The 25,767-nt window shown below is 41.4% G+C and overlaps 1 protein-coding gene across 2 annotated transcripts; it reads right to left on the reverse strand.

Annotated features, from left to right (window-relative positions):
• Positions 1-1,862: 1,862 nt before the first annotated feature.
• On the reverse strand, positions 1,863-25,227 carry LOC146523184 (scavenger receptor cysteine-rich domain-containing protein DMBT1-like). Of its 2 annotated transcripts, XM_085144855.1 has the most exons (17): positions 25,101-25,227; positions 20,689-20,765; positions 14,752-15,138; positions 14,177-14,608; positions 12,015-12,401; positions 11,440-11,871; positions 9,946-10,202; positions 9,568-9,724; positions 9,353-9,440; positions 9,184-9,246; positions 5,635-5,834; positions 5,384-5,515; positions 5,103-5,290; positions 3,626-3,777; positions 3,279-3,524; positions 3,034-3,196; positions 1,863-1,949 (listed from the first exon to the last, which is right to left on the reverse strand). In XM_085144855.1, exons 2-17 carry the CDS (start codon positions 20,735-20,737, stop codon positions 1,863-1,865), a joined length of 3,420 nt encoding a protein of 1,139 aa, XP_085000981.1. In that variant the 5' UTR covers positions 20,738-20,765; positions 25,101-25,227. The 2 variants fall into 2 exon arrangements, with proteins under 2 accessions (XP_085000981.1, XP_085000971.1); XM_085144845.1 differs by lacking the exon at positions 1,863-1,949 and having other exon boundaries at positions 2,794-3,196.
• Positions 25,228-25,767: the final 540 nt, after the last annotated feature.

Raw genomic sequence — 25,767 nt, forward strand, 5'->3', positions numbered from 1 at the left:
GCTACTTTCCTGTTAGATCAGCAAATTTATTGGTTTATAGACACGTGACTGTGGAGAGTGAAACCTGTCGTTAATCTTTAAGCCTGTATGTTTAAAGACGGTAACGCCGCAATCACCAAAGTAAACCAACTTATTAATAAAGAGACTTATTGTGGTTTAATACTTCAACTCTGGTTTAGAGTTATGCTGAGTACAAAGTACTTATTGGTAGCCCACAAAATGTTACTCAACAGAGGAAAAAACAGGTCATTGCCTTTTTCTTTCTGATTTAACAGGTGTTAAATAGATGAAGCCTGCATAAACATGCACTGTTCTCAGTGTATATAGAGCCCCGTGTCATTCAGAAAACCACTGTAGTTAATGGAGTTCGGGCTAAATAGTTTCTTAGCGAGACAGTGGAAATAACAAAAAAATACTTGAAGCTTCATTTTTACCCTGACCTTTCATTTTATTTTTGGTCTTTCATGCAAACAGTAAGACAGAATAAGAAAAAAGAACACAGCAATAACTCTTGAATGATCACTTGAAGGCAAAATTCAAAACTCAACCCATACATAATCAAATTAAAACAAAAGCAGCTAGAAAACAAGGAGTAAGAGAATAAATGATATTACTCTCCTTTTAATGAACCACCCTGGTAAAGAATCAATTTCCACTTATCTATATGGGACTTTATGGCCTCAAACTATATGTTTCTCAAACTCTCCTCTTGTCATTTCATTTAATATTTCTCTCAAATGGATACTTTCACATCTTTATGAGTAAAACATCTTCACCTAAAACAACTTGAGAAGTAGGAATGCTTCTTTATTGCTTGTGAGACCTGTTACCAAAGATGTGTTTATATTCAGAAGGGCACAAGTCCAACAAGTCGTTAGTCTCAATTCTAATCCAACTACTGGTCCCCAGACGTTCTAGAGTGCAACCAGCTTTGCTTGGAGACATTTGAGGAATATATCAATTTGTTCAAATAAAAAAAAAAAACCTGACACACTTCCCTTCACCAAGTTAATAATAAAATATAGTAAATGCTCTGATGGCTGCATCAGAGAGCAACTTCAGGTTAGTATTTTGACTGGAGCAGCCAGCGTTCAAACAAACAACCTTCTGGTTAGTAGATGACCTCCTCTACCTCCTGAGCTACTGCCACCCATAAGGAACAGAATCATTATCTCTCTGTTTGGTCCTGTCCTTACAATACTTCCAATAAAACTGCTATTCCCTATTCCCTATTCCCTATTCCCTATTCCCTAAACTGCTGCCTTTTCCAGCTGTGCAGTGATCACAACACCATAGCAGCCAGAAGAGAGCTCAATCTTTCATACAACCAGCATCCGGATCATCATCAAAAGTCAGGGATCATCATGGAGGTCGGCAGCCTGTCAGTCAGTCCGAGTCACCATGGAAACCACCTGAGAAGATAAACGACACTGAATGCTGGAAAATCTTCCTGTTTTTGGTGTCATACCAAATTTTATCTATCATTCTCCTCCCACTTCTTCCTCTTATCTGCTCATCATCAGTATTTGAGATGGACCTTCACCCTGATCCTGGACTGTCAGGCTACAGACGACCAACCAGGACATTTCACTGACTTAGAAGATCAAACTCATCAGATGTCAAGTTTATAGACTTTTAGTGGGAATAATAAAGACATTATATTTGCTTTAACTCAATGCAAGAACCTGAACTCATAGTTCAGCTGGAATCAGTATTATTTCTGTAGTTTTTCTTTCACCCTCCATCAGTGAGGTTTGAGATGTTTCTATTATATTGAGGCTTTTCATTGTGCTAATGAATAGCACTAACTATCAGCACAGGTCTCAGAATGATATCATCTAAAACAGCAGACTGTGTCTTACCTAATGAGTCCAGGCCATGCTGATGAAGGCTTCACCTTCATATTTGGACCTGGCATATCTGCGTCTGCGAGCAGCTCCAGGACAAGTCTAAAGACAAAGAGAGACAAAGTCCAGACTTTAGAACATCAACACAGATCCTTTCATTCAGGACTGAATCTGCTGAAAACAAACATTATAGCTTTTGTGTCAGAATCCCTTAATTGGACCAGTTTAATTCCCAGTGTCCAGTGTTTTGTATAAGCTTTACTTCCCTTGCAGTCTTTTTTGCTCTGGCTTTTGGAGGAGGCGGATGCATCTTTCACCCTCTCCTTACCCTTATCTTCCCTGCTGCTGCTTCTATGTCCTTGTCTGGTCTTGTCTCACTCTAACCCTGAGAGAGCCTCTCATTCTTGCTCTTGTCCTCTAAAACCTAAAGAAGAACTATGGCTTTGATCAACTGGTCTCTTAATGCACTTGACACCCTTTTCTCAACGAGAAGCCTACGATTGGGAAAGCCTGCGTGCCCTGGAGGGACTTTCCTTCCGGATACACAATTTATGGGTGGCAGAAGTGGTGCATCGTGTGCCTAGCGGGACTGTCTATTGAAGACATCGAAGACATCTACCTATTCAGCACCGTGATAAAGGGGCTCTTCCTGATCGGAGCTGGCTTGGCCCTGGTTTATCAGAAATTGAAGAAAACGGTGAATGCTGTTCAAAAGCCCACAAGGCTGGTTGCTTTGATCGAAAATGTGGGAAGAGTGGTGAGTGCTCAGATTGCAATCATTGTGTCTATGCATGTCTAGTAGTTCCAGTTTTGAATTGTGTGTTAACCTTTCCTTATTTCATTGTTACTGTGGATTCTGTTTATGTTTTCCTGGTGGATCACTTGAACAGCCGTTAATGAAGCGCTTTATGTTATGTATGTTGTCTGCCTACTGAACTGCATTTTGGGTCATCATTCCTCACTATGTGATGCAAACATCAAAGCCGTGGAAGAATTTTAGAGATTTAATTTGCCATGTATTGATCTGGTAGATATGCCAGATCAATACATCTTTAAAATTCAGTAATGTAGGAGTAGTTACATGCAAATAACGATTGGGTAGCAATAATAAAACTCTGAGATGCAAATTTGGTATTTTTTGATAGAGCTTAACACATGCTGCTAATGTGTTAGCAGAATGTTGTACCGGGAGGCAGCTGTACTCCTGTTTAGGGCACACGTGGAGTTTGCAGTGCAGGTAGACGTCACCAGAGCTCCCAGTAAACTGGAACATACTGAAGGAGAAGTAGTTGGAGGTTCCCAGTCCATTTTCCTCCACCTGCACTGTCTGGTCAGCAGGGTTGGCACAGCTGCTCACAGACAGGAAAACACACTTTGTTCAGGAGTCCATGAGAGAGATCAAAACCACATGACTGTCTGAGTCTGTCTCACCCGTTTATGATCAGGTCGTATCTCGGAGTGCTGTCGGGTGATGGCTGGTCAGTGGCCCAGCACGACTCAGTCACCACCACGACCATGTCTCCATCCAGCCCGTCAGTCTTCAGCTCCACCCAGATCTTCTGGTTCAGCTGCACCTCAGTGTTGGACTCCACAGCTTGTGTGCGGCCGGCATCGGTGAAGCTCTGCATGGTCAGAGTGTAATCCCAAACTCCAGATGTGATGTGCTGGATCACAGAGCTGCAGAAGACAAACACACTTCAACTTTCTCTGACTCACAAACCTCATGAGAAGCTTCACATCTTAAACTAACTCAAAGAAAACCAGCAGCCACCACACACCTGTCTCTGATCCTGAAGGTCTCAGTCTTGATGTCCGGCTGAGTTTGGACGCAGGAGAAGTCGATGTAGATTTGGTCGTGACGAGTGATGATGTCAGAGGAGCTGTTCTGGGTCATGATCGTGTTTTTGTAGATGAGTTGACTGTTGTTGGTCTGCGGAGTCACAAAATGAGATCTTGCTAAACAAGAGTGTATAATTTTTTAATGCTGGACATCAGGAATCAACAGAGATCTGTTATGTTTCTACAACTTACCAGCTACTATGATTACTTGGTCAACACAAAGAAATAGGAATGCACCAATCCAACTTTTATTTCTGACCTGATACTTATATCTCCTGATATCATTGTTAATTTAATTAGCTTTTTTCATAACTCTGAGGTGATGAAGAGATTGGGAATTGTTCTCCATGTTCAATGCAATATCTAACTCCAAATGTACAAGCTTCTTGTACATATAGGCTCCCCTTGTGTCTTTGTCCTCTGTGTCCCTCCCTGTGCGTCTGTGTTTATGTTCCTATTGTCTTGTTCCCTCCTTGTGCCATTGTGTTTCCTATTTTATTTTGGCAGTCTTAAGTTCCATTTTCAGTGTGTTTAGTTTTGCTGCCTCTGTCTCATTACGTTCATTTGTCTCAGCTGTGTTTCCAATGTGTTTCCTGTTCACTCGTCATTGTGTTGTGTAGTTAAGCCCTCTGTTTCTCTCTATCCATTGACACGTTCTGCTTCATGGTTGTATGTTTCTCTGTGTGCTTCAATGCGTGTTTAGATGTTTGCCCTCGGGCACCCTCCACGGGCCTGACTCCAGGGCAGGGCCCTGATAACCCTAAGCACGCAAGGTGAACTGTTCCCTTGATGCTCTATTCATAGGGATCTTTTGAATCGCTCTTTGTCTGGTCCCTCACTAAGGACTAGTTTACCACGGGTGACCCTCCCAGGGGGAAAAAGCCCCCCGACAACATAGCCCCTGGGATCCCTGGGACACACAAACCCCTACACTACGGTAAGGTAGTGATTCCCTTCTGAGAATTACTACCTTAAGATAATAAATGTTATTAATCTTGCACCAAATGTTAATTAATGATAATAAATCTTTTTCATGTGACAGTCATTAGGCTTCTGTAAACAGCTGTTATTTACAGTGTTGCTTTTTGAGGACAACTGGAATTAAATAATATTTAACTGAGTTGCTGTTAAGATGTCACACTACCATAAATATAATAAAAGCGTATGAAACCGGTTTGGCAAACCAACAGCTTTGTAACAGCCTAGCATATAATTTTTAAGCAGATGCGTATGCACAAGAGAAAAATATTACATTGCTGCTGCATCTTTTTAGTCATTTCAACTCACTTTAACCAGCTTCCTCTTTGTTTTGCTTTGTTTTTTTTTAATATAACAGAGCAGAGCAGCAGAAGCTCAGCAGATGCTGGAAGATGTTTGGCTGCTTGTAGAAGGTAAAGAGGAGGAGATGAAACCCACCGTGATCACCGTCCCACAGCTGTTGCTTCTGTTGAAGCTGAAGGTCACCATGTGGGTGAGCTCGTCCACTTGACCCCTGCAGGTCGGGTCGTTGAGGTGTAAGGCAGAGTAGTCGATGCCTTTGTCCTCCAGGAGACAACCGACCAGAGTGACTGAAGCAGAGTCCTGCATGCAGACCGTTGGATCACCTGAACGTCACAATATCAGTCAGAAAAATCACAGTTAGAAGTTTTCCTCCATTATTCAGCCCTGTTGTCATGATGATATCACAGCTGTCGTACCCAAAGAGTTGTTTTCTTGGTACTTGGAGGCAAAAATGGTCCGACAGAAGCAGCGAGTGTCACCACCGACCGTCTTCTCACCACAGAACTCGTGATCGCTGCAGGTCCTGTCCTGACAGAAGGCCTCAGAGGCTACAGAGGAACACACTGATGTATTATCCTGAAAACATGTGAGCTCTAAAAATCCACAGTTCAATTTTTAAACAAAGAGAGCTTATTAATGTCTTATTAATGTCTTATTAAGGTCTTACAGCAGCCGGTCTTTGATGTCCAGCCATCCAGAGTGTGGTTGTGTAGACTGCAGGCTCTGGCGTAGGCCTTCAGGAACTGACAGTTGAGTCCGTCCACCGCAGGATATTTACACAAAATGTCAGTGCAGGCGGTTATGTAGGGCTCTGGGTCGATGTCACTGTTACAGGAGGAGAAGGGCGCCTCCTTCAGGAGATTACAGCTGCTCACCACACAGAAAACAAAATTAAAGACAATAAAATGATCAACTGTAATCATTTGTCTAAATATAGCTTATCAAACACTACTTATCTTGCGTATGTGCTTATCTAATGTTTTTTTATGGTAGATCAAAATTAAATGAAGTCTCTGTTTTTATAATTTTGCTTCTACACTAATGGTTGTTAAATAAAATCATGCAAATCAATCAAGATGTGACTGAACTGCAGTTTTTCAGTTTTCATTTTCATTTCATCAGTTTCAAGGGACTTGACTGCTTGGTTTGTATCCCCTTGTCAAGTCTGCATCTGTGTTATGTTTCCTGTTTTACTTTGACAGTCCGTGTCCTATGTTAATGTTTACCGTTTTGCTTCCTCTTGGTCTTCTCAGGTTTGATTACTCCCAGCTGTGCTCCCTTTGTGTCTCTCGTTCCCTCCTTATCCCTCTGTGTATTTTAGCCCTGTGTTTTCCTTGGTCTGTGTCGCGATCTCCCTCATTCATGGCTGTGTTTCCCTGTGTGCCTCACTCTATGTTTAGTTATTACTTCCACAGTGTAGTTTTTATTGTTTTACCCTTGAGTCAGAAATAAAGCTGCTTTTTGAGTTCACTTTTTCGCTCTGTGAAGTCTGCATTTTAGGTGCTTCTCTGCCTGCACACAGCCTCTTCATGACTCTTTTTTTCAGGGAACTCAAAATGGGTTAACAATTTAAAACTGTTCTGCAGGAAGGAGGAGGTTGATCAAGGCTTGAAAGCTGGTGCTACAAATTCCAACAGGTGATCCCAATTTTCTGGATTACTTACAACCCCCTTTGTCTGCATCACTGCAGTATCAAACCCTCTTGAGCATCAGTTGATCAGTATTATACTGCTGAAAGAAGTGTGTTGCTACAAAAATGGTGAGAAAAAAAGCAATTAACAATGGAAGAGACACAGACCATCGTAACACTTAAAAATGTAGGTCTTTCCTACAGAGAAATTGCAAAGAGAGTCAGGGTGTCAGAGAGTACAGTTTCTTTCACTATCAAAAGTTACTCAGAAACTGCAGCAAAGTGACAGGAAGATGTCGGGCAGACCCAATACCACAACTGAATCAGAGGACAGCTTGCATGATAGGCGCAGTGTTGGGGAGTAACGGAATACATGTACCGCCGTTACGTATTTAAAATACAAAATATGAGTAACTGTATTCCGTTACAGTTACAGTTTAAAAAGGTGGTATTTAGAATACAGTTACTTTGTTGAAATAAATGGATTACACGGCGGTACTTTCCTGTTTCATATTGTGGCGGTCAGGACTGTTTGGGTTTTGTTTGACAGCTACGTTCTGTTGTTCCAGGCGACAGCGTTACGGTTGCCATGGTTACAGGGTGACACTCTCTCTCTGCGTGTTTCCTGGGTGAGAGAGGCCTTGTTGTTGTTCTTGTGCTAAGCTAATAGGCAGAATGCTACCGGTATAGCTCTAAAGAATGTAGCATCATGGGCAGTGTAGTCCGTGCTGCAGGGAGAATGGACTGTCATACCCGTTATGTGTCTGTGAGCGAGGGAGGGAGAAAAAGGAAAAGTACGAGCTGTCATCGAGCAAAAATGGGAGCTGGAAGCATGTAAATATAATAATAACCACTGCAGTCAAGAAGAGTGCCTGACAGGCCCAGTTGTAAGTAAGCTATTAAGACTCGACTGTACACCGTGTTCGTGTTTTCCTCCAAAAACAATAAGTTCCGTTGGAGCAGCCTTTCAACGCCTCTCTCTGTCTCTCGCTAGCAGAGTTGACTCAGACAACAAAGTAAAGCTAGTTTTCGGCTACAAGCCCGACACAGAACCCGATGTATTAGCCAGAGGTCCCTTTACTACGGTTCGGAGCCGCGGACCTTCAGTAACAGTAATAAATCACAGCAATAGTACATTCATGTAGTTGTAAACAGCATGATAATATATTAAGTAATCCAAAGTATTCAGAATACGTTACTCTCATTGAGTAACGTAACGGAATACGTTACAGAATACATTTTGGGGCATTTATTCTGTATTCTGTAATGGAATACATTTTAAAAGTAACCTTCCCAACACTGGATAGGCGGCTCAAAGGACAACAGCTTCAAGCACAAGCTTAATAGTAGTCATGGCAACCAAGTCTCAGCTTCAACTGTGAAGAGAAGACTTCGAGCTACAGCTTGGACAGGATGAGTTGCAGCAAGAAAGCCACTGCTAAGACGTAAGAATAAGAGGCTTGCCTGGGCCATGAAACAAAACCATTGGACTACTGAACACTGGAAGGGAGTATAATGGAATCAAAAATTGAAATCCTGGTTTCATTATGCTGGATTTTCGTATGCTGTTGAGAAGGTGAAAGATTCCACAGTGTGTGGCATCAAGTATCAAGGAGGAAGTGTGATGGTCTGGGGCTGTTTTGCTGGATCCAGGGTCAGTGACTTAAACAGAATGAGGGTGACCCTGAACCAAAACAGTTACCACAGCCTTATCCTGCGCCATGCAACAGCCTCTAGCCTAGTTGGTCAGGGGTTGGTCATCCTACAGCAGGATAATGACCCAAAACACAAGTCCAAGCTATGCCAGAATCAGGAATAAAGAACAAGATGGTAAGCTTGAAAACATGGAGTGGCCGGGACAGACTCCAGACGTAAACCCCATTGAGCTGTTTTGGGATGAACTGGACAGAAACGTGAAAGCAAGGAAAGTGAGAACATAACTGGTGGCACTTGGACTGTTGACGGCCTTTTTTCCTTTTTGGTGAGGCGAGAGATGTAAAGAGGGAAAGCTGAGACCAGCCCTGCCCTGACTGTGGGTTGTTGTATGAATGTCCAAAAAAATTGACAACTGTGAGCACAACTGTTGTCGGTGTGAAGTGTATTCCACAGTATCATTGCCAAAATTGGCAATGAAGAGATGCCTTCATGAATGTAAATACAGAGGATTCATAACAAATTAAGGGTTACAATTACAAACAAGAAGGCTGATTTTGACTTTAGTAGCAGAATGATGAAGTTTGGAGGAGAGAAATAGTTCATAATCTGAAGCACCACATTATAAGTCACACATAGTGGAGACAGTGTTATAGCATGGGCATGAATGCCTTCCAGTGGAACCAATTATTTCTGAGCCTGTGAAAACATCAAACTGTGTATATATCTGTAATTCCTAAACAGTTAATGCATGACTTTTGCTGAACACCTTTGCTTAATGCTATAAATCTGGACTACATTCAAGTCTTAAGTGTGGCATTTAATGTGGTGGTCTGCAAAGGCAAACTTCTAAAGAAGTACACAAGGTAACTGCCACAAAAGTTATATATCCAACAATATAACAGATGTTCCCTACTGTGTGGATCTGCTCACCGTTCAGTCACACTGATGCAGATGATCGTGCTGTCAGCAGGCTCACTGTACTGCATCTCACAGCTAGGGGGCGACAAACAACAAAGTTCAGGCTCATTCATACAAACAGACTATCTGCAACATCAGCAGCAGCAGCCAGAGGGACTCTGAGCTTGTGATGAGGTCTTACCTGGTGGAGCTGTACTCAGAGAGCCTCAGGTCACTCAGAGACCTGCTGGAGTTTCCACACAGACCCTCCACAGATGAACCAGCAGGTCCTGCACAGGATCAGGACAGAATGAGTCAGATCAGCATCAATATTCAAACTGGACGAACACAGCAACTCAACAAATAACAGCACAGTTTACAGTTTACATTACATGAGTTAAACTTTATCTTCTGTACCTTCTAAGAGGATCTGTGCAGTGTAGCCATCAAAGAAGACAAAGATGTTGAGGTTGGAGAGCGACAGCTTGGCAGTGACTCCAGTTTGGTCCTTAGAGAGCTGCACACCGTGAACCAGCTTAGATGAGCTGCTGAGGGTCAGTGTGGAGTCGTCCAGCTGCATCACAGCAGAGACAAAGTGGAGGAAACACTGAGTGAAATGTGTCAAACACACAAACAGGCTGATTTCACAGCAACAACCACTGAGTTCAGAAGCTCTGAAAGAACTGCTTCTAACAGCCCTGAGAAGAAAGATGAGAGGAGACACAGCAGAGGATGAGGGAGGACTTTGGATCAGACTCCACTCTGACACATGAACTGTGGCTGTAGGTCGCTTACCTGAACTCTCCCACCTTGTTCCAGGTGAATGTAATGCCCGTCCACACGCAGCGTCACACTGTCCAAAAAGCTCACATCTTTACGACGTCTGTCCCTGAAGTTCCCCAGAACATGGAAGTCTGGGAGTGACGGAGTCGAGAACAGAGAGTACGCACAGCAATCCTGGATGGAGTTATTATGACCGTGAACATTGATGACAGTGGGCCCAATCAAAGTGCAGGTGGAGGCCAAAACACTGGGCATCTCAGGTAGAAATTCTTAAAAAAAACAGAGGGGAAAGGGTGTCTTAGTATCAGCTCTACAAGTCTTCTGGATTTTGGAAGTTTTAAGTTATTTAGAACTTCTTGAACAGTTTCACAAGATATCATGATAAGTTCAAGAGATATGAATATCTAACCATGGTCACACTTTTAGTATGGATGCTGTAACCTCTGGAAATGACTGGTCTCTTGGATTATCTTTAAGCTAACATTTCAACATATCTCAGCACACAATCTACTTTGTCTTTTGCAGAAATGACCAGAAGTGAGTGATTGATCCTTACAGCCAATGGATGGAACTGGGTACTGGAAAATTTTGAACAACTTCAGTATGATCAATTTTAATTCTCTTCATGCAGCTAATATTAAATTAAATCATTATCTCATTAAAATATCTTAAGATACAATTTATGTCCAATTTTACTAACACATACGTTTGTTTATAATATTAATATTATTATAATTTTTTAATTGTGAATATGTGGTTTTAGAAAAGAAGGTGGAAATATTTATTGTCCAAGCTTCATGAGCTCTTAAATGGTTGCGTTAGAACAAAAATTCAAGAAATGCCATAAATTTTGATGTCTGTAGGATTTCATTTAATGTTTTGGAAATGCAGAGATAGACTAACCACAAATACAGTTGGTAAATCTAGTAAAAAAGGTTCAAATATAATGCCTGTAAATGTCAAAAAGGCCTTAAAAAATTTAATTAAAAATAAACATCTGTATTATTTTGAAAACAATAATCACAAAACCAGAACAGATACAATGACTGAATTCATGTCCAAAAAAGAAAGAGCTTGTGGGTAAAACAGTGTAGCATAAATCAAAAAAATCATAGTTGTTGACTGCAAACCTGTCAGCTAATATCAAGTGCTGTGGAAACGCATTAGATTTTGGTGTTGTCCCACTTTAACAAAAACTCAAAAGCCTCCCAATTAACTATCACAAAGAGCTGAAAGAAGAGTTGGTTCAAGTGCAAAGCCTGTAAAGAGTAAAAAATCATCCAAATTTGCATTTTAAATGGAAAATGATGGACTTCTTGTTGGGGTTACAGTAAGGCTCCGAGATATTGTCTGTAAATAAAATATTCAATGTGAAAGAGCTTGTGGGCAAAACAGTGTAGCATAAATCAAAGCTATCATAATGGTTTACTGCAAACCTGTCAGCTAAACATCCTGGAAAAATAATCAAGCAGTGGGACTTCAGTGTCTGCAGCTGCACAAATTTACCTTCACAGATGACACCAGCATCCTCGTAGTGTGCACAGTTGTGAGATCCAAATCCTAAGTGCTGGCACTGAGTGAGATTTGATTCACTGCCTGAGCAACTGACATCATCCAACCAGATGGGTCCGGTGCCCTGACCAAACTGAGCATTTGCTGGTGCTGAGACGACCCTGCCGCAGCCCAGCTGTCTACACACCACCTGAGCATCCACTAGGTCCCAAAAATCATCACACACCGTCCCCCACTGCCCACTGTGGAAGATCTCCACCCTGCCAGAACACGAGCTGTTTCCTCCAACCAGGCAAATGCGCCCCTCCACTGCTGCACTGTTGCTCACTGCTGTTGTAGAAGTGAGCCTGACCTGATTGGCTGTAGAGGTCTGTGGTATTGGAGCAGGTGTGGTTGAAGAAAGTGCAGATGTTGTTGTGTTCACCTCTGTTTACAGTCAATACATAAATGAATAAGTGAGAGTACTGCGGTAAAGCTGAGAGCATTTTTCTTCTGAACAGTTGAATTTAGCAGGAGGATGAAAAAGATGAATTGGTTACAGTGTGATCATGCTTAGAGGGCAACAATACCTGCACAGTATGCAAGGTGGCACGCAGATGGCCTCTCAAGTTTGTAGACATAGTAGTTTCCATAGCATAGTTTGACTTGGATGGTGTGTGATGGAAACTGGCAGCAGCTGCCAGACCAGTTGTTGCACACAGTGCGATTTACAGTTTCACCTGGCTGTGAGGGATGAGGATGTGTTATCCACAGAGGAGCATGGGTTCCACACCTGTTTGAGTCTATACACGTCTCGGGAATACGAGCATTGGAGCTCCCCAGAAACAGGCGGTACCAGCCTTGCCAGTTAATAGATTGATCACAGTGTAGGTCCTGAGTATTTGTGTTGTTTGTTGAACGCCATTGATCATTCAGCACAGTGTAGTTGTAACAAGGATCGACACTTTGGGAATATCCTGAAGGATGAAAAGAAGTCATCTTTACTTCAAGCAAATTTCACTGATATTCTTACAACACTTTATTCTATGCTATAACCACTTTTTAAACAATCACACACACTGATAGATGCATTGGGGACAAATTGGGTTCAATGTCTTGGCCAAGAAAGCTCCGACATGCAGACTGAAGGAGCAGGGATGAAACAGCGTGTTTGCACCGGTCTTAAAGATTTCTGTTGTGCATATCTTTAACTAAATTGTCTCTTTAGTTTCCAAACTTTTTTTGTTCAATACAATCAGTATTTGGTATGAACACTGCAAAGATTTGACATCTAAATATTTGGCATGAAAAAAGTACTTAATTTCAAAAAGATCCAGACTATAATCAAGTGACATAATATCTCGACCTTAGACATGTGAGAAATATCTTAAAAGAATAGTTGAAACATTCCTTCCACCCACTTTATTGTGTCAAATAAACTCAAAACAAGCCTGTCGGTGCTTCTTTCAGCATCGCCTCTTCCTCAATTTAAGAGAAAAAAAAATCTTAAAACAACAGCAAATGTAAAAGATGATTCTTCTGGTCACAAGTCAGTCACAGGGCTTACAACCATTCTCACACACGGACATTTTAGAATCACCAGTTCACCTATCTTCAGGAACAGCAAGTCATCGAACTATGGGAGGGATCCGAATTACCCAGAGAAAACACACAAAGAGAGGCCTTGAAACCAGGGTCCACAGCTAAAAATGGCTGTAAAATACAATGTAAATTCCAACAGTGTGGCCATATGAATTAGTCTAATATGCATGTAAAGTGCTCAATTTACGGATTTATAAACAAAATAAAAAATAAAAGGCATATATTCTCAAAAGAAGATTAATGATCTCATTCATCGTGCTCTTGCTTACCCTGTTAGTCTCAAAACAAAATCAAAAAGACTTTTTGCTGGATATAAAATTGTTAGATTTGGTGAGACAGACAATTTATGTATTGCATACACGGTGTTGTTTCAGCAGGCATGAACACACAGGAGCATGTAGGAACAGAGGATCACCAGAGAAAACTCCTTTTTTATTTTTCTCCTTCCCAAGTACCACAACAACAACGATATTCATTAGTGCCCTCCAGTGCTTCTAGTAAATGCATCTACAGAACAAAATGCAATAGTATGTGGACACAACACAGGGCCATGACATTTCAGTGCATGTCACATGTCCAGCAATCAGGGCATTTAATGCAGTCACATGGCTGTTTCAAGTCTTGGATATTATTTTGCTGCTCACAGTCAGAAAGAGGGATTTCCTGTGGACATAAGGTAAGGTTATAGAGGACCCACTAACTATGTTTCATGCAGCTGTATATCATTTGCGGAACCCACAGTGAAAATGTAGTCTAGAATGGATGAAGTTTAAGCATTTAATCCTGAAGTCCTGTTTCTACCAGGTGCAAGTATGATTGTGACCAAATATTGTTACTTAGACGTCTCCAGAATATGATTCTCATCGAGCCTGTAAAAGCAGGTACATGTTGGATAACATATATTTGAGTGGAACAATATCAAGTGCTGTGGAAACACATTGAAAACTCAAAAGCCTCCCAATTTACCATCACAAAGAGCTGAAAGAAGAGTTGGTTCAAGTGCAAAGCCTGTAAAGAGTAAAAAATTGTGGGCAAAACAGTGTAGCATAAATCAAAGCTATCATAATCGTTGACTGCAAACCTGCAGCTAAACATCCTGGAAAAATAATCAAGCAGTGGGACTTCAGTGTCTGCAGCTGCACAAATTTACCTTCACAGATGACACCAGCGTCCTCAGAGTGTGCACAGTTGTGAGATCCAAATCCTAAGTGCTGGCACTGAGTGAGATTTGATTCACTGCCTGAGCAACTGACATCATCCAACCAGATGGGTCCGGTGCCCTGACCAAACTGAGCATTTGCTGGTGCTGAGACGACCCTGCCGCAGCCCAGCTGTCTACACACCACCTGAGCATCCACTAGGTCCCAAAAATCATCACACACCGTCCCCCACTGCCCACTGTGGAAGATCTCCACCCTGCCAGAACACGAGCTGTTTCCTCCAACCAGGCAAATGCGCCCCTCCACTGCTGCACTGTTGCTCACTGCTGTTGTAGAAGTGAGCCTGACCTGATTGGCTGTAGAGGTCTGTGGTATTGGAGCAGGTGTGGTTGAAGAAAGTGCAGATGTTGTTGTGTTCACCTCTGTTTACAGTCAATACATAAATGAATAAGTGAGAGTACTGCGGTAAAGCTGAGAGCATTTTTCTTCTGAACAGTTGAATTTAGCAGGAGGATGAAAAAGATGAATTGGTTACAGTGTGATCATGCTTAGAGGGCAACAATACCTGCACAGTATGCAAGGTGGCACGCAGATGGCCTCTCAAGTTTGTAGACGTAGTAGTTTCCATAGCATAGTTTGACTTGGATGGTGTGTGATGGAAACTGGCAGCAGCTGCCAGACCAGTTGTTGCACACAGTGCGATTTACAGTTTCACCTGGCTGTGAGGGATGAGGATGTGTTATCCACAGAGGAGCATGGGTTCCACACCTGTTTGAGTCTATACACGTCTCGGGAATACGAGCATTGGAGCTCCCCAGAAACAGGCGGTACCAGCCTTGCCAGTTAATAGATTGATCACAGTGTAGGTCCTGAGTATTTGTGTTGTTTGTTGAACGCCATTGATCATTCAGCACAGTGTAGTTGTAACAAGCATCGACACTTTGGGAATATCCTGAAGGATGAAAAGAAGTCATCTTTACTTCAAGCAAATTTCACTGATATACGTGAAATTTACATAAGTCATAAAACCCTTTTTCTTATGCTTTAAGCATAGACAACATTCAGACAGAATGTGATCAGACAGAGTATATTCTGTCTGATCACAATACTTTTTTACCCTGGTAAAATATTATGAAATTTGCTTATATATATTTCCTAGGTAGTGATGGCCAAATTTAGTTTTCTGATGCATTCAAGCTTGTATTGAAAAACAGTTCATCGCTAGAAGCTGTTCAGTACAGTCTTTGGTGACATCTGGTGGTCACAAATATGAAGAGCAGCTTGAATCTACAAATTCGAATGCACTGCTTTATTAGGACTGCCCACTCTATACAGCTGAATGACAGTGACGTGCCGAATGAAGTTTCGGACATCATTGATCACTTTGACTCTGTTCAGACAAACCAAGCTTCAACACAGTGTTTCTGAAACAATGAGTTGATTTTTTTGACACTTACACTGGAACTTCAGCTTGAAATTGGCCATCACTACTCCTAGGGTATATTGTATTTATATATCTGTTTAAAGTCATTCAGGTGTCCAGCATTGTATTTACCAAGGACTTAAGTTGTTTAAAATTTGCAGGATGGTTGGTGGGGTTAAAGGCTGAATGACCTCGCAGGCCTAAGGGTTGCTATTTATGGTTTTTGTAATGAACTTTGTTTGGTTGTTTCATGTAACCTTGACAGGATCCCACCTGCGATAGGGAGTGACTGCAACTCAGCCATGAAGTGGTTGACCACACAAAACAGAGCAGTGTCAGTGGATGCTAAATGGTACTGAAAGCAGCTGTACATAATTGTCACAAATACTTTTTCCTTGATTGGTTTTATGTGTGAAGAAATTCATGAAGTCCTTGCTAGTTAATGTTAAAGGAATGGTTTGCTCAACATAAATGACTTTTTGTCAGTTTGGTTACCGTGCTGAAGAGAAACCTAGGGCTGTTCTTATTTACTTCAATCAGTGACGAATAGTAACACACTAAGATTTTTTTCAGGGTAAATGAAGATCTCCTAAATACATGAATAGGACATGACTTTCAGTATAAATTCAGATGGATGGGCGTCTCCAGATAATCATAACAGACACACATGCAAAATTTCACACATTATTGTTAGGTCCTGATCAACCTGTTTTTTTCCCCAAAGATTAAATATTGTTTTAAGAAAAAAAAATGTTACCCCCAAATGGCTTTTAACTTTTTATTTGGTTGTTTGCTTGATATTATCAGAAATTTATGAGACTGTGCTGGAGTTTACAGCCTTCTCATCTTTCCTTGTGGTTCTCAGGTTGTTTCCTCTTTAGTTTTTTTCCACTCAAGTACCATAAGGACACTATGTAATGCTCTGCTCTTATCTCTTATAATAAAACGTCTTCTTAAACTGCTTCATTAATCACCATTTTCTTTATTACCACTCACTCTGTATTCATCTCCAACATACACCTCCCACTTCCTTAATCCCACCAACCCGCTGCCATTATGGCAAACCCAAAGGGACAATAAGTACCAAGTGAATGCAACAACACAACATCTCCCTGGTTTTTTGTGTGTGTTTGTTTTTGAAACAGGATACAGCATGTCTGCCAGTGGCATAGCTGATATGAATTTCAAAAGGTTTTTTTTTGGAACCATAAGGATTAGAATCAGTTTTCAAGATTGTTACAGATCAAATTTCTGTTACACAAAACAACAACAACAACAACAATACAACACGGAAACTGATCTCAGTACTTCACATCAAAATTTGACATGTATTTTTTCTTTTAGGGCAGTGACACCCCTGTCTACACCCTTCACCGATTTATTTTGTTATTGTGGTTAAAAATGAAGAACTAAATGTAAAGGTGGAATTGGAAAGGTGGGACAAAATTTGGTAAAGACAATAATCTACAGGGTGGGCCATTTATATGGATACACCGTAATAACATGGGAATGGTTGGTGATATTAAAGTCCTGTTTGTGGCACATTAGTATATGTGAGGGGGCAAACTCCTCAAGATGGGTGGTGACCATGGTGGCCATTTAGAAGTCGGCCATCTTGGGTACAACTTTTGTCTTTTCAATAGGAAGAGGGCCATGTGACACATCAAACTTATTGGTAATGTCATAAGAAAAACAATAGTGTGCCTGGTTTCAACGTAACTTTATTATTTCATGAGTTATTTACAAGTTTCTCTTTGTTCACAGCCATTGACATGTCAAAGAGGTTAACATGTGAGGAGCGGATCGAAATTGTATTGATATCTGGTGAACGGAGTAACCGGGTCATTGCAGCAGATTTCAATGCAAGACACCCTACGAGACCACCCATCTCCCATGCTACAGTCAGCAAACTGCTTGCTAAGTTTCGTGAAACTGGTTCAGTGTTGGATTTGCCAAAATGTGGACGCAAGAAAAATGTCACTAATGAAGAAACATCAGTGGCTGTCCTAGCTTCATTCAGCAAGAGCCCACGGCGTAGCACTCGCTGCATGTCACTGGAGAGTGGCATTAGTCAAACATCCCTTCGGCGGATATTAGCTACTCACAAATGGCACCCTTACAAACTCCAGCTACTGCAGCATCTCAACAAGGATGACCCAGATCGGCGCACAGAATCTGCAGAATGGGCAAAACAAAAATTGGAACAGGACCCTCAGTTCACGCAGAAGATTTTTTTCAGTGATGAGGCTTTTCAGTGATTTTATGTGAATGGTGAAGTTAACAAACAAAACCACCACTATTGGTCTGACACTAACCCACATTGGATGGATCCCTGCAAGACTGTTGGAACAACAAAAGTGATGGTTTGGTGTGGTATATGGGGTACAACAATAGTAGGTCCATTCTTCATCAATGAAAACCTCAAGGCCACTGGATATTTGAAATGGCTACATGATGATGTGTTTCCCTCTTTATGCACTGAAGCTGGCACGTTCCCTGAGTTTTTCCAGCGAGATGGTGCACCACCACATTAAGGGTGCCAGGTCCGAGCATTCCTAGATGAACAGTTTCCTGGAAAGTGGATTGGTCATCGTGGGCCAGTTGAATGGCCCCCAAGGTCTCCCGATCTGACCCCCTTAGACTTTTATCTTTGCGGTCATCTGAAGGCAATTGTCTATGGTGTGAAGATACGAGATGTGCAGCACCTGAAACTACGGATACTGGATGCCTGTGCTGGGATTTCTCCTGCGGTGTTGCTATCAGTGTGTGAAGAGTGGGAGAAGAGTGCATTGACAATCCAACACAATGGGCAGCACATTGAACACATTTTATAAGTGGTCAGAAACTTGTAAATAACTCATGAAAGAATAAAGTTATGTTGAAACCAAGCACACCATTGTTTTTTTTGTGACATTATCAATAAGTTCTACTGAGTGTGGAAAGATGCAACTGAAGAGTTCTGAAGCATGTCTTTATTAGGTAATAACATGGCACAAAATAAAGGAGACGGGTATTTCTGGTAGTGAAAAACGTTGGTAACTAGACACTCGTGGAATAAGTTGATGTCTTTTGTAAAGAAAAATGTGGGTAATCTTAGACACCATTGATATTCAAGGACTTGCAAACCCAGTTTTCACTTTTCTACTCTGAGCATTTAAAGCATGTGACACAACTTTTCTTACTCACATTTTTCTATCTAACATTCACACACATTCATACTCTGATGGACGCATCAGTGAGCAACTTGGGATTTTGCCCTGTAGATTGCCCTGTAGTTGGCATGCAGACTTGAGCACATGGGGATCAAATCACCACAAACCTTTTGATTAGCAGATGACCTTCTCCATAACCTGAGCTATGTGCTATGATTGAAAGATATGTCTTTTCTAATTTAAAGAGAATTGTTTGGACCGTTTCAGCCGTACATTTGTGAGTGGGCCCTAAGCAATGCACTAGTAATTAATAATTGTGTGTATTTCCTGTCTAATACATATTGGTGTTCTGAGTTTTCTTACAGTTAATGTGAGTTTTGTCCATCCATCCTCTTCCGCTTATCCTTTTCAGGGTTGCTGGAGCCTATCCCAGCTGTCTTAGGGCGAGAGGCAGGGTACACCCTGGATAGGTACCCAGTCTGTTGCAGGGCTAACACATAGACAGAGAAAACCAAATGTGCTCACATTCACTCCCACATTCACACCTATGGGCAATTTTGTGTTTCCAGTTAACCTATCCCAACTAAGTGCATATCTTTGGACTGTAGGAGGAGTGCCCAGAGAAAACCCACGCAAACATAAGGAGAACAGGCAAACTCCACACAGAAGGCCCCCGGCCTGATGGTACAACTCAGGACCTTCTTGCTGTGAGGCAACAGTGCTGACCACCGTGCCACCGTGCCACCATGCTGCCCCTGTAAGTTTTGTATTCTGATTTAAATGGGAAGACATGACATTGTTTGATGAAGTCAATTAGAGAATAGTTTTCAATCTAAGGTTATTATTTTTTTTAAGAATTCAATTTTGTCCGAATAAAATTCCTTTGAATATATATTGTTTTGTCCTAGCCATGCAGATGGCTTCTACAAACATTTGCAAAAGAATGGGTCACTTTGAGGAGCATAGTGAATTCCAGCATGGTAAATGGTAATGTAAATGGTAAATTTATATTGTAAAGATTCTTATATAGCGCTTTTCTACTCTCCTGGAGTACTCAAAGCACTGTATACAACATGCCACATTAACCCAGTCACACGAGCACTTTCTCCAAGCTTAGTGCTGTTTAACCACATTCACACACATTCATCCTCCAAAGGATGCATCAGAGACCAACTTGGGGTTAGTATCTTGCCCAAGGATACTTGGCATGCAGACTGGAGGAGCCAGGGATCGAACCACCAACCTTCCTGAGCTAAAGCCACCCGGTACTGTGACAAGATGCCACCTGCGATTGGCAATGACTGCAACTCAGCCATGAAGTGGTTGACCACACAAAACAGAGCGGTGTCAGTGGATGCTAAATGGTACTGAAAGCAGCTGTACATAATTGTCACAAATACTTTTTCCTTGATTGGTTTTATGTGTGAAGAAATTCATGAAGTCCTTGCTAGTTAATGTTAAAGGAATGGTTTGCTCAACATAAATGACTTTTTGTCAGCTTGGTTACCGTGCTGAAGAGAAACCTAGGGCTGTTCTTATTTACTTCAATCAGTGATGAACAGTAAGACACTAAGAGTTTTTTCAGGGTAAATGAAGATCTTCTAAATACATGAATAGGACATGACTTTCAGTATAAATTCAAATGGAATTAGGCATCTCCAGGGTCCATATTCTAGAATGATCAAAGGTAAATGATTGAGGTAACTTCTGATGAGGAGTGATTTTGGTCCTTGTGTGAGACCCAGATAATATGTATGTCTTCATCATAACAGGCACACATGCAAAATATCACACATTATTGTCAGGTCCTAATCAACCTGTTTTATCACAAAGATCAAATATTCTTTTAAGGAAACAAAAATGCCGGTCACAAACTAAATGTTACTCCCAAATGGCTTTTAATTGACTGCCAGCTGTTTTAGCTTACCTGCTGTCAGCAAGCTGAGAAGAGACAGGATGAGCAGGGGGTGGAGCATGTTGCAGAGAGCCAATCAGGCGACTGAGCTGTAAGACACACCACGCACATAGTTGGATATCTCTGATTGGATAGAAAGTCACAATCCCATTCTCCGATCATCACAACTTGGTATTCATCCTAATATGGGACATCATCCCACAAGGTGGATGAAATGTCTGTAAGTTTCCATTTGTGATCTAAATGTTTGAAACCCTCACCATCCAAAGAAGAAAATATAATCATTTGTGACTTGATATATGGACTGATAAATACCATACATTATTTCCTTTTGATGTGTACAGTTTGCTATTTGCCTCGAGCGTAATATCTTGTGTGTGTCTTTGTGATACAGTGCTGTTGTGGGTGATAGGAGACACTTTTTAATTCTGTTTAAAAGAGTATTACAGTTTTATTGAGTAATTAATGGACATCCAAAGTTTGAACAAACCTGTTTATTTTTGAAGAATTTGGTACCAACAAAAATGGAAACGTGGAAGATTCCCCACAAGCAAAATTTGGTTAAGACAACAATGTAGTAAAAATATCTCTAAAAGTTAATTCTGTTCATCTGGACAGCGTTTTGTGGGAGAAACATTTTGTCACTCATCCAAGTGACTTCTTCAGTCTCAGCTGACTGCAGGTTTCCCCAAATCTTATAAACAGTACACTTACACAATGACAGAAACCAGCCCAGTGAAGGAACAATGGGCTGGGAGGTCAGTTCCTTAACCTCCTACCTGCCGTCCACATACGTGGACATCACATTTTGGGTTATTTAGACCAAAATACTCAATTTTGCTCTACAAGGGCCTGATATCCACTTACAAGGACACTATACTGCTACTGTTCAATCAAAATTTTAAACAAATATCCTTATGTGGCTCTGATTTCTCTTAAAAACAAAAATAAGGTAAAAAAAAATAATCTGGTAATTCTTTGTTTTTACATTCATCGGGCCCCAATATGCCCAAATATCAAAGAGAAATTAAAAATGCATGCCATGGAAGAGTTTGGATCTTAGGAGGTTAATCTTAATTATGCAAATTCTCATGACCGTTGATCAACAACCACTGACCAAAACCCACTGATCAATGGCCACTGATCAATGGCCATGAGTACCATTCACAGAGTTGGGGAATGGCTGCAAAAACAGCATTGTAAGATGGTGACAGATGTACCCTTAGGCCCCCTCCTCGATTCAGAGATGGTCTTTCCCTTTTCACGTAAATGGCCTCCTTGACTCTGCGCTCAAACCAGCATTCCTCCCTGTCCAGGATGTGTACATCGTCATCCTTGAAAGAGTGTCCACTAGTCTGTAGGTGTAAATAGACTGCAGAGTCTCGGCCTGACGCGGTAGCTCTTCTGTGTTGTGCCATCCGCTTCGCCAGAGGTTGTTTGGTTCCCCCGATGTATAAATCCTGGCAATCCTCCTGGCACTTAACAGCGTACACTATGTTACTCTGTTTGTGTCGGGGGACCCGATCCTTGGGGTGGACCAATTTTTGGCGCAGCGTGTTTTGGGGTTTAAAAGCCACAGAGACCTGGTGTTTAGAAAAATGCTTCTCAACTGCTCCGATACTCCTGACACATACGGGATCACCATCTCTGAATTGAGGAGGGGGCCTAAGGGTACATCTTTCGCCATCTTACAATGTTACAATCAATGTTGTGATTGCGGCCATTCCCCAACTCTCTGTGAATGGTACTCATGGTCATTGATCAGTGGCCATTGATCAGTGGGTTTTGGTCAGTGGTTGTTGATCAATGGTCATGAGAATTTGCATAGTTAAGATTAAGGAACTGACCTCCCAGCCCATCGTTCCTTCAGTGGGCTGGTTTCAGTCATTATGCAAATGTACTGTTTATACAATTTGGGGAAACCTGCAGTCAGCTGAGACTGAAGAAGTCACTTGGATGAGTGACGAAACGTTTCTCCCACAAAACGCTACGTCCAGATGAACAGAATCAACTTTTGGAGATTTACTTACCTGGATGATTGAGCATGCATCAAGACGTAGTAAAAATATGCTGTTATAATATTTAAAATAGTAATGTCGATATTCACGCAATAAATGTTCTATATGAATTCAGCACAAATTTAAGGTGTTCTATTCATAAGTAAAGAATTAAGTTAATACAGTTTGCCCTATGCTCTACTAAGTGTTGAAAGATGCAGCTTAAGAGTTCTGAAGCATGTCTTTATTAAGTAATAACATGGCACAAAACAAAGGAGACAGGGATTCCTGGTACTGAAAAACCTTGGTAACCAGACACTCGTGGAATAAGTTGATGTCTTTTGTAAAGAAAAATGTGGGTAATCTGAGACGCCATTGATATTCAAGGACTTGCAAACCCAGTTTTTGGTAAAGAGGAAAGAAAAAGGGCTTAGCTTTCAAAGCCATACGAGAATAAGTATAAGGTGATTTAAAAGTGATCAGGACGTCATCACAATAACAGGTTTTGAGTATCTTACAGTCAACCCAATTAGGACAAAAGCACACGAGGAGTGATTACTATGAGCCAAAAACACTGAATTTATTTTTTAAATGGAGAAAAAAATAAATAGTTAAATGAAATGAAAAAAATCTAAAGTTTATGTTTGTGTTTCCTCAACTTTATCTGTTATTTCTCTTGATAAGGCCTCAGAGCTGCATGTTGATCTTAAACTGTTCCTGTATGTGTATTGTCCAGCTTATGCAGCTTGTTAACAGGCACAAAATTGATGTGTTGTATATATGCCAGCTGAGCAGTCCTGTTGGAGCAGGGGTCTCATACTCCAGTCCTCGAGGGTCGGTGTATTGAATCTTTTCAATGTGTCCCTGTTGCAACTTACCTGAATACAATTAGTATGTCATTAGCAGACTCGATAGAACTTAACTGCATGCTGAGGTGGAAATTCAGCCATTTGATTCATGTTACAGCAGCTCATGAGTGAATGAACATGGTGCAATAAAAGTACTTCTAGAAGTACAATTTTCCAAACACTTACATTTATTTAAATTTAATTGAGTAGCGTTAGGGCAGGGATCTGCAACCTTTTACACCCAAAGAGCCATTTGGACCCGGTTTCCATGCAAAAGAAAACACTGGGAGCCGCAAATACTTTTTGACATCTAAAATGAAGATAACACTGTATATATTGTTTTTTACCTTTATGCTTTGGGTGAACAACTAAGGTGTGCTGCTTATGAAATCCATGAAGTGCTACAGAGAAAATTACATTTTATTTATGTAATCAACACATTTTGAACTCTTAAAGAAATATAACAAAAGGAAAGACACCAACCTGAACTAAAATGATCCATGTAGCAAACAAAAACTGTTGTCAGCCACCACCCTTATATCGTCTTTGGGCTGTTGGAGCCTTGACCTGACTTTTAAAAAATAATTGGTAAAAAAGCACTATGCTGCTGAAAAATTAAAAATAGATATTTGTAAAATTCTGCCCAAATATGTATTTTACCAGGTTAATGTGTGCGGCGGGGCGTGGTCTGCAGCGCCGCTGCAGGGGAGGCGGACGCACCTGAAACACACCCGCAATCATGCCTCACTGCCTTTACGTCTGCGCTATCTGTGCTGTTGTGTTGTTGGTGGTGTATGTCGGGCTGTGAGGTGAAAAGCTACAGCCGGCTGTATGCGTACAGCAACCGTGTGTGAAAAGTGGTCAATAAAGAGATGCTGAAAAGCGTGTTCATGCAAACATCGTCGGTCTGCCGTGATATGTTTACAATGGGACTTCTGCTGCTGAACCTCTGCGCATAGCGTCTGCTAATCGGGTACTGTACAAAGTCAGTTTACGCAGGACTGTAAGCTGTCATCTGTCAGGCGTGAGCGGTGTTTGTCTTTAACATAGTTCACGGTGGAGAATAGCTGCTGACATAATGTGGATCCGAAGATCCATAATTGGCCTACCTGGGGTTGAAAGTCTCGATAAATGCACGGCGTTTCGGCGGGTATACCGGCTTCCGCGAGTGTGACTCTTATTTTGAGCGATGAAAAAATAATAGAATATAATTTAATTTTTATATTTCAATATCACAATAATCTTCCAATTTAGAACTACAAGTTAAAAAGAACTAACATAAATAAAATACACTTCAGCTAAATACTAATTTATTTTCCCAAACCAAGCGGAGCCGCATTATAAGGACTAAAGAGCCGCATGCGGCTCTGGAGCCGCAGGTTGCCGACCCCTGCGTTAGGGGTTGCCACTTCAGCATGCAGTCAAGTTCTATACTCTTGCCAATGACCTACTAATTACATTCAGGTGTGTTGCAACAGGGACACATGGAAATGTTTCAAGTCACCAGCCCTCGAGGACTTGAGTTTGAGACCCCTGTGTTAGAGGAAGAATAAGAGTGCAAGTGCGCAGCTTGTCTTACCTTCTGCAGCTCTGATAGAGGATGAAAGCTGATGTTCAGGAGGCTATCTGGTGGATCTGCAGTACTTGGACAGATCTGTCTGTTGGTGTTTCTGTGAGGACACCACTCTCTTTATGTACATCCGCTCCACTCTCCACACCCAGGAGGGGTGGATACAGAGGCGGCATCTACATTTGAGCTACCTGATAGCTCCACCATCAGAGTTAATATAAAAGGCAGCACAGTTGGAAGGCATGCGAAACACCCCCCATCTTCAGTATTACTCAACCCATAGCCAAGCTTGTACTTACATAGCCAAACCTGCTCCTAGGATCAGCCAGGTATGGAAACAACGTGATGATACCCTTTGACATGTCTCGAAGGACTCGTCCTACACAGACAAACACAAAGTGCAACCACTGTTAAAAGTCTAAATGCCACCTTCAGCAAAATAAATGTGGGAGATGCATAAAAAGAATTTATGAGATATATATGTATGAAATAAGTATATCAGCATACCCATGTTCACGTGTCGTATGTGCCACCAATATCTTGACCATCTGCTATCTGTCAGGCTTTATATCCGAGCATACTGTATTAAGTTTGAATCGTCAGCTCGTTCAAACAAACGTTAAAGTCCGTTTGGCTCGACACCACCGAACAGAGGCAGCAATATAACATAGCTAAC

This window comes from Neolamprologus multifasciatus, chromosome 3, assembly GCF_963576455.1.
Source record: "Neolamprologus multifasciatus chromosome 3, fNeoMul1.2, whole genome shotgun sequence".
Taxonomy (NCBI): Eukaryota; Metazoa; Chordata; class Actinopteri; order Cichliformes; family Cichlidae; genus Neolamprologus; species Neolamprologus multifasciatus.

Coding starts and splice junctions, on each gene's coding strand:
- LOC146523184 (XM_085144845.1), bottom strand. CDS start 20,737: ATGCTCCACCCCCTGCTCATCCTGTCTCTTCTCAGCTTGCTGACAGCA. Junction 14,609..14,751: donor CCACCTTGCATACTGTGCAG/GTATTGTTGCCC, acceptor GACTGTAAACAG/AGGTGAACACAACAACATCT. Junction 9,441..9,567: donor TGCACAGATCCTCTTAGAAG/GTACAGAAGATA, acceptor GATCCTGTGCAG/GACCTGCTGGTTCATCTGTG.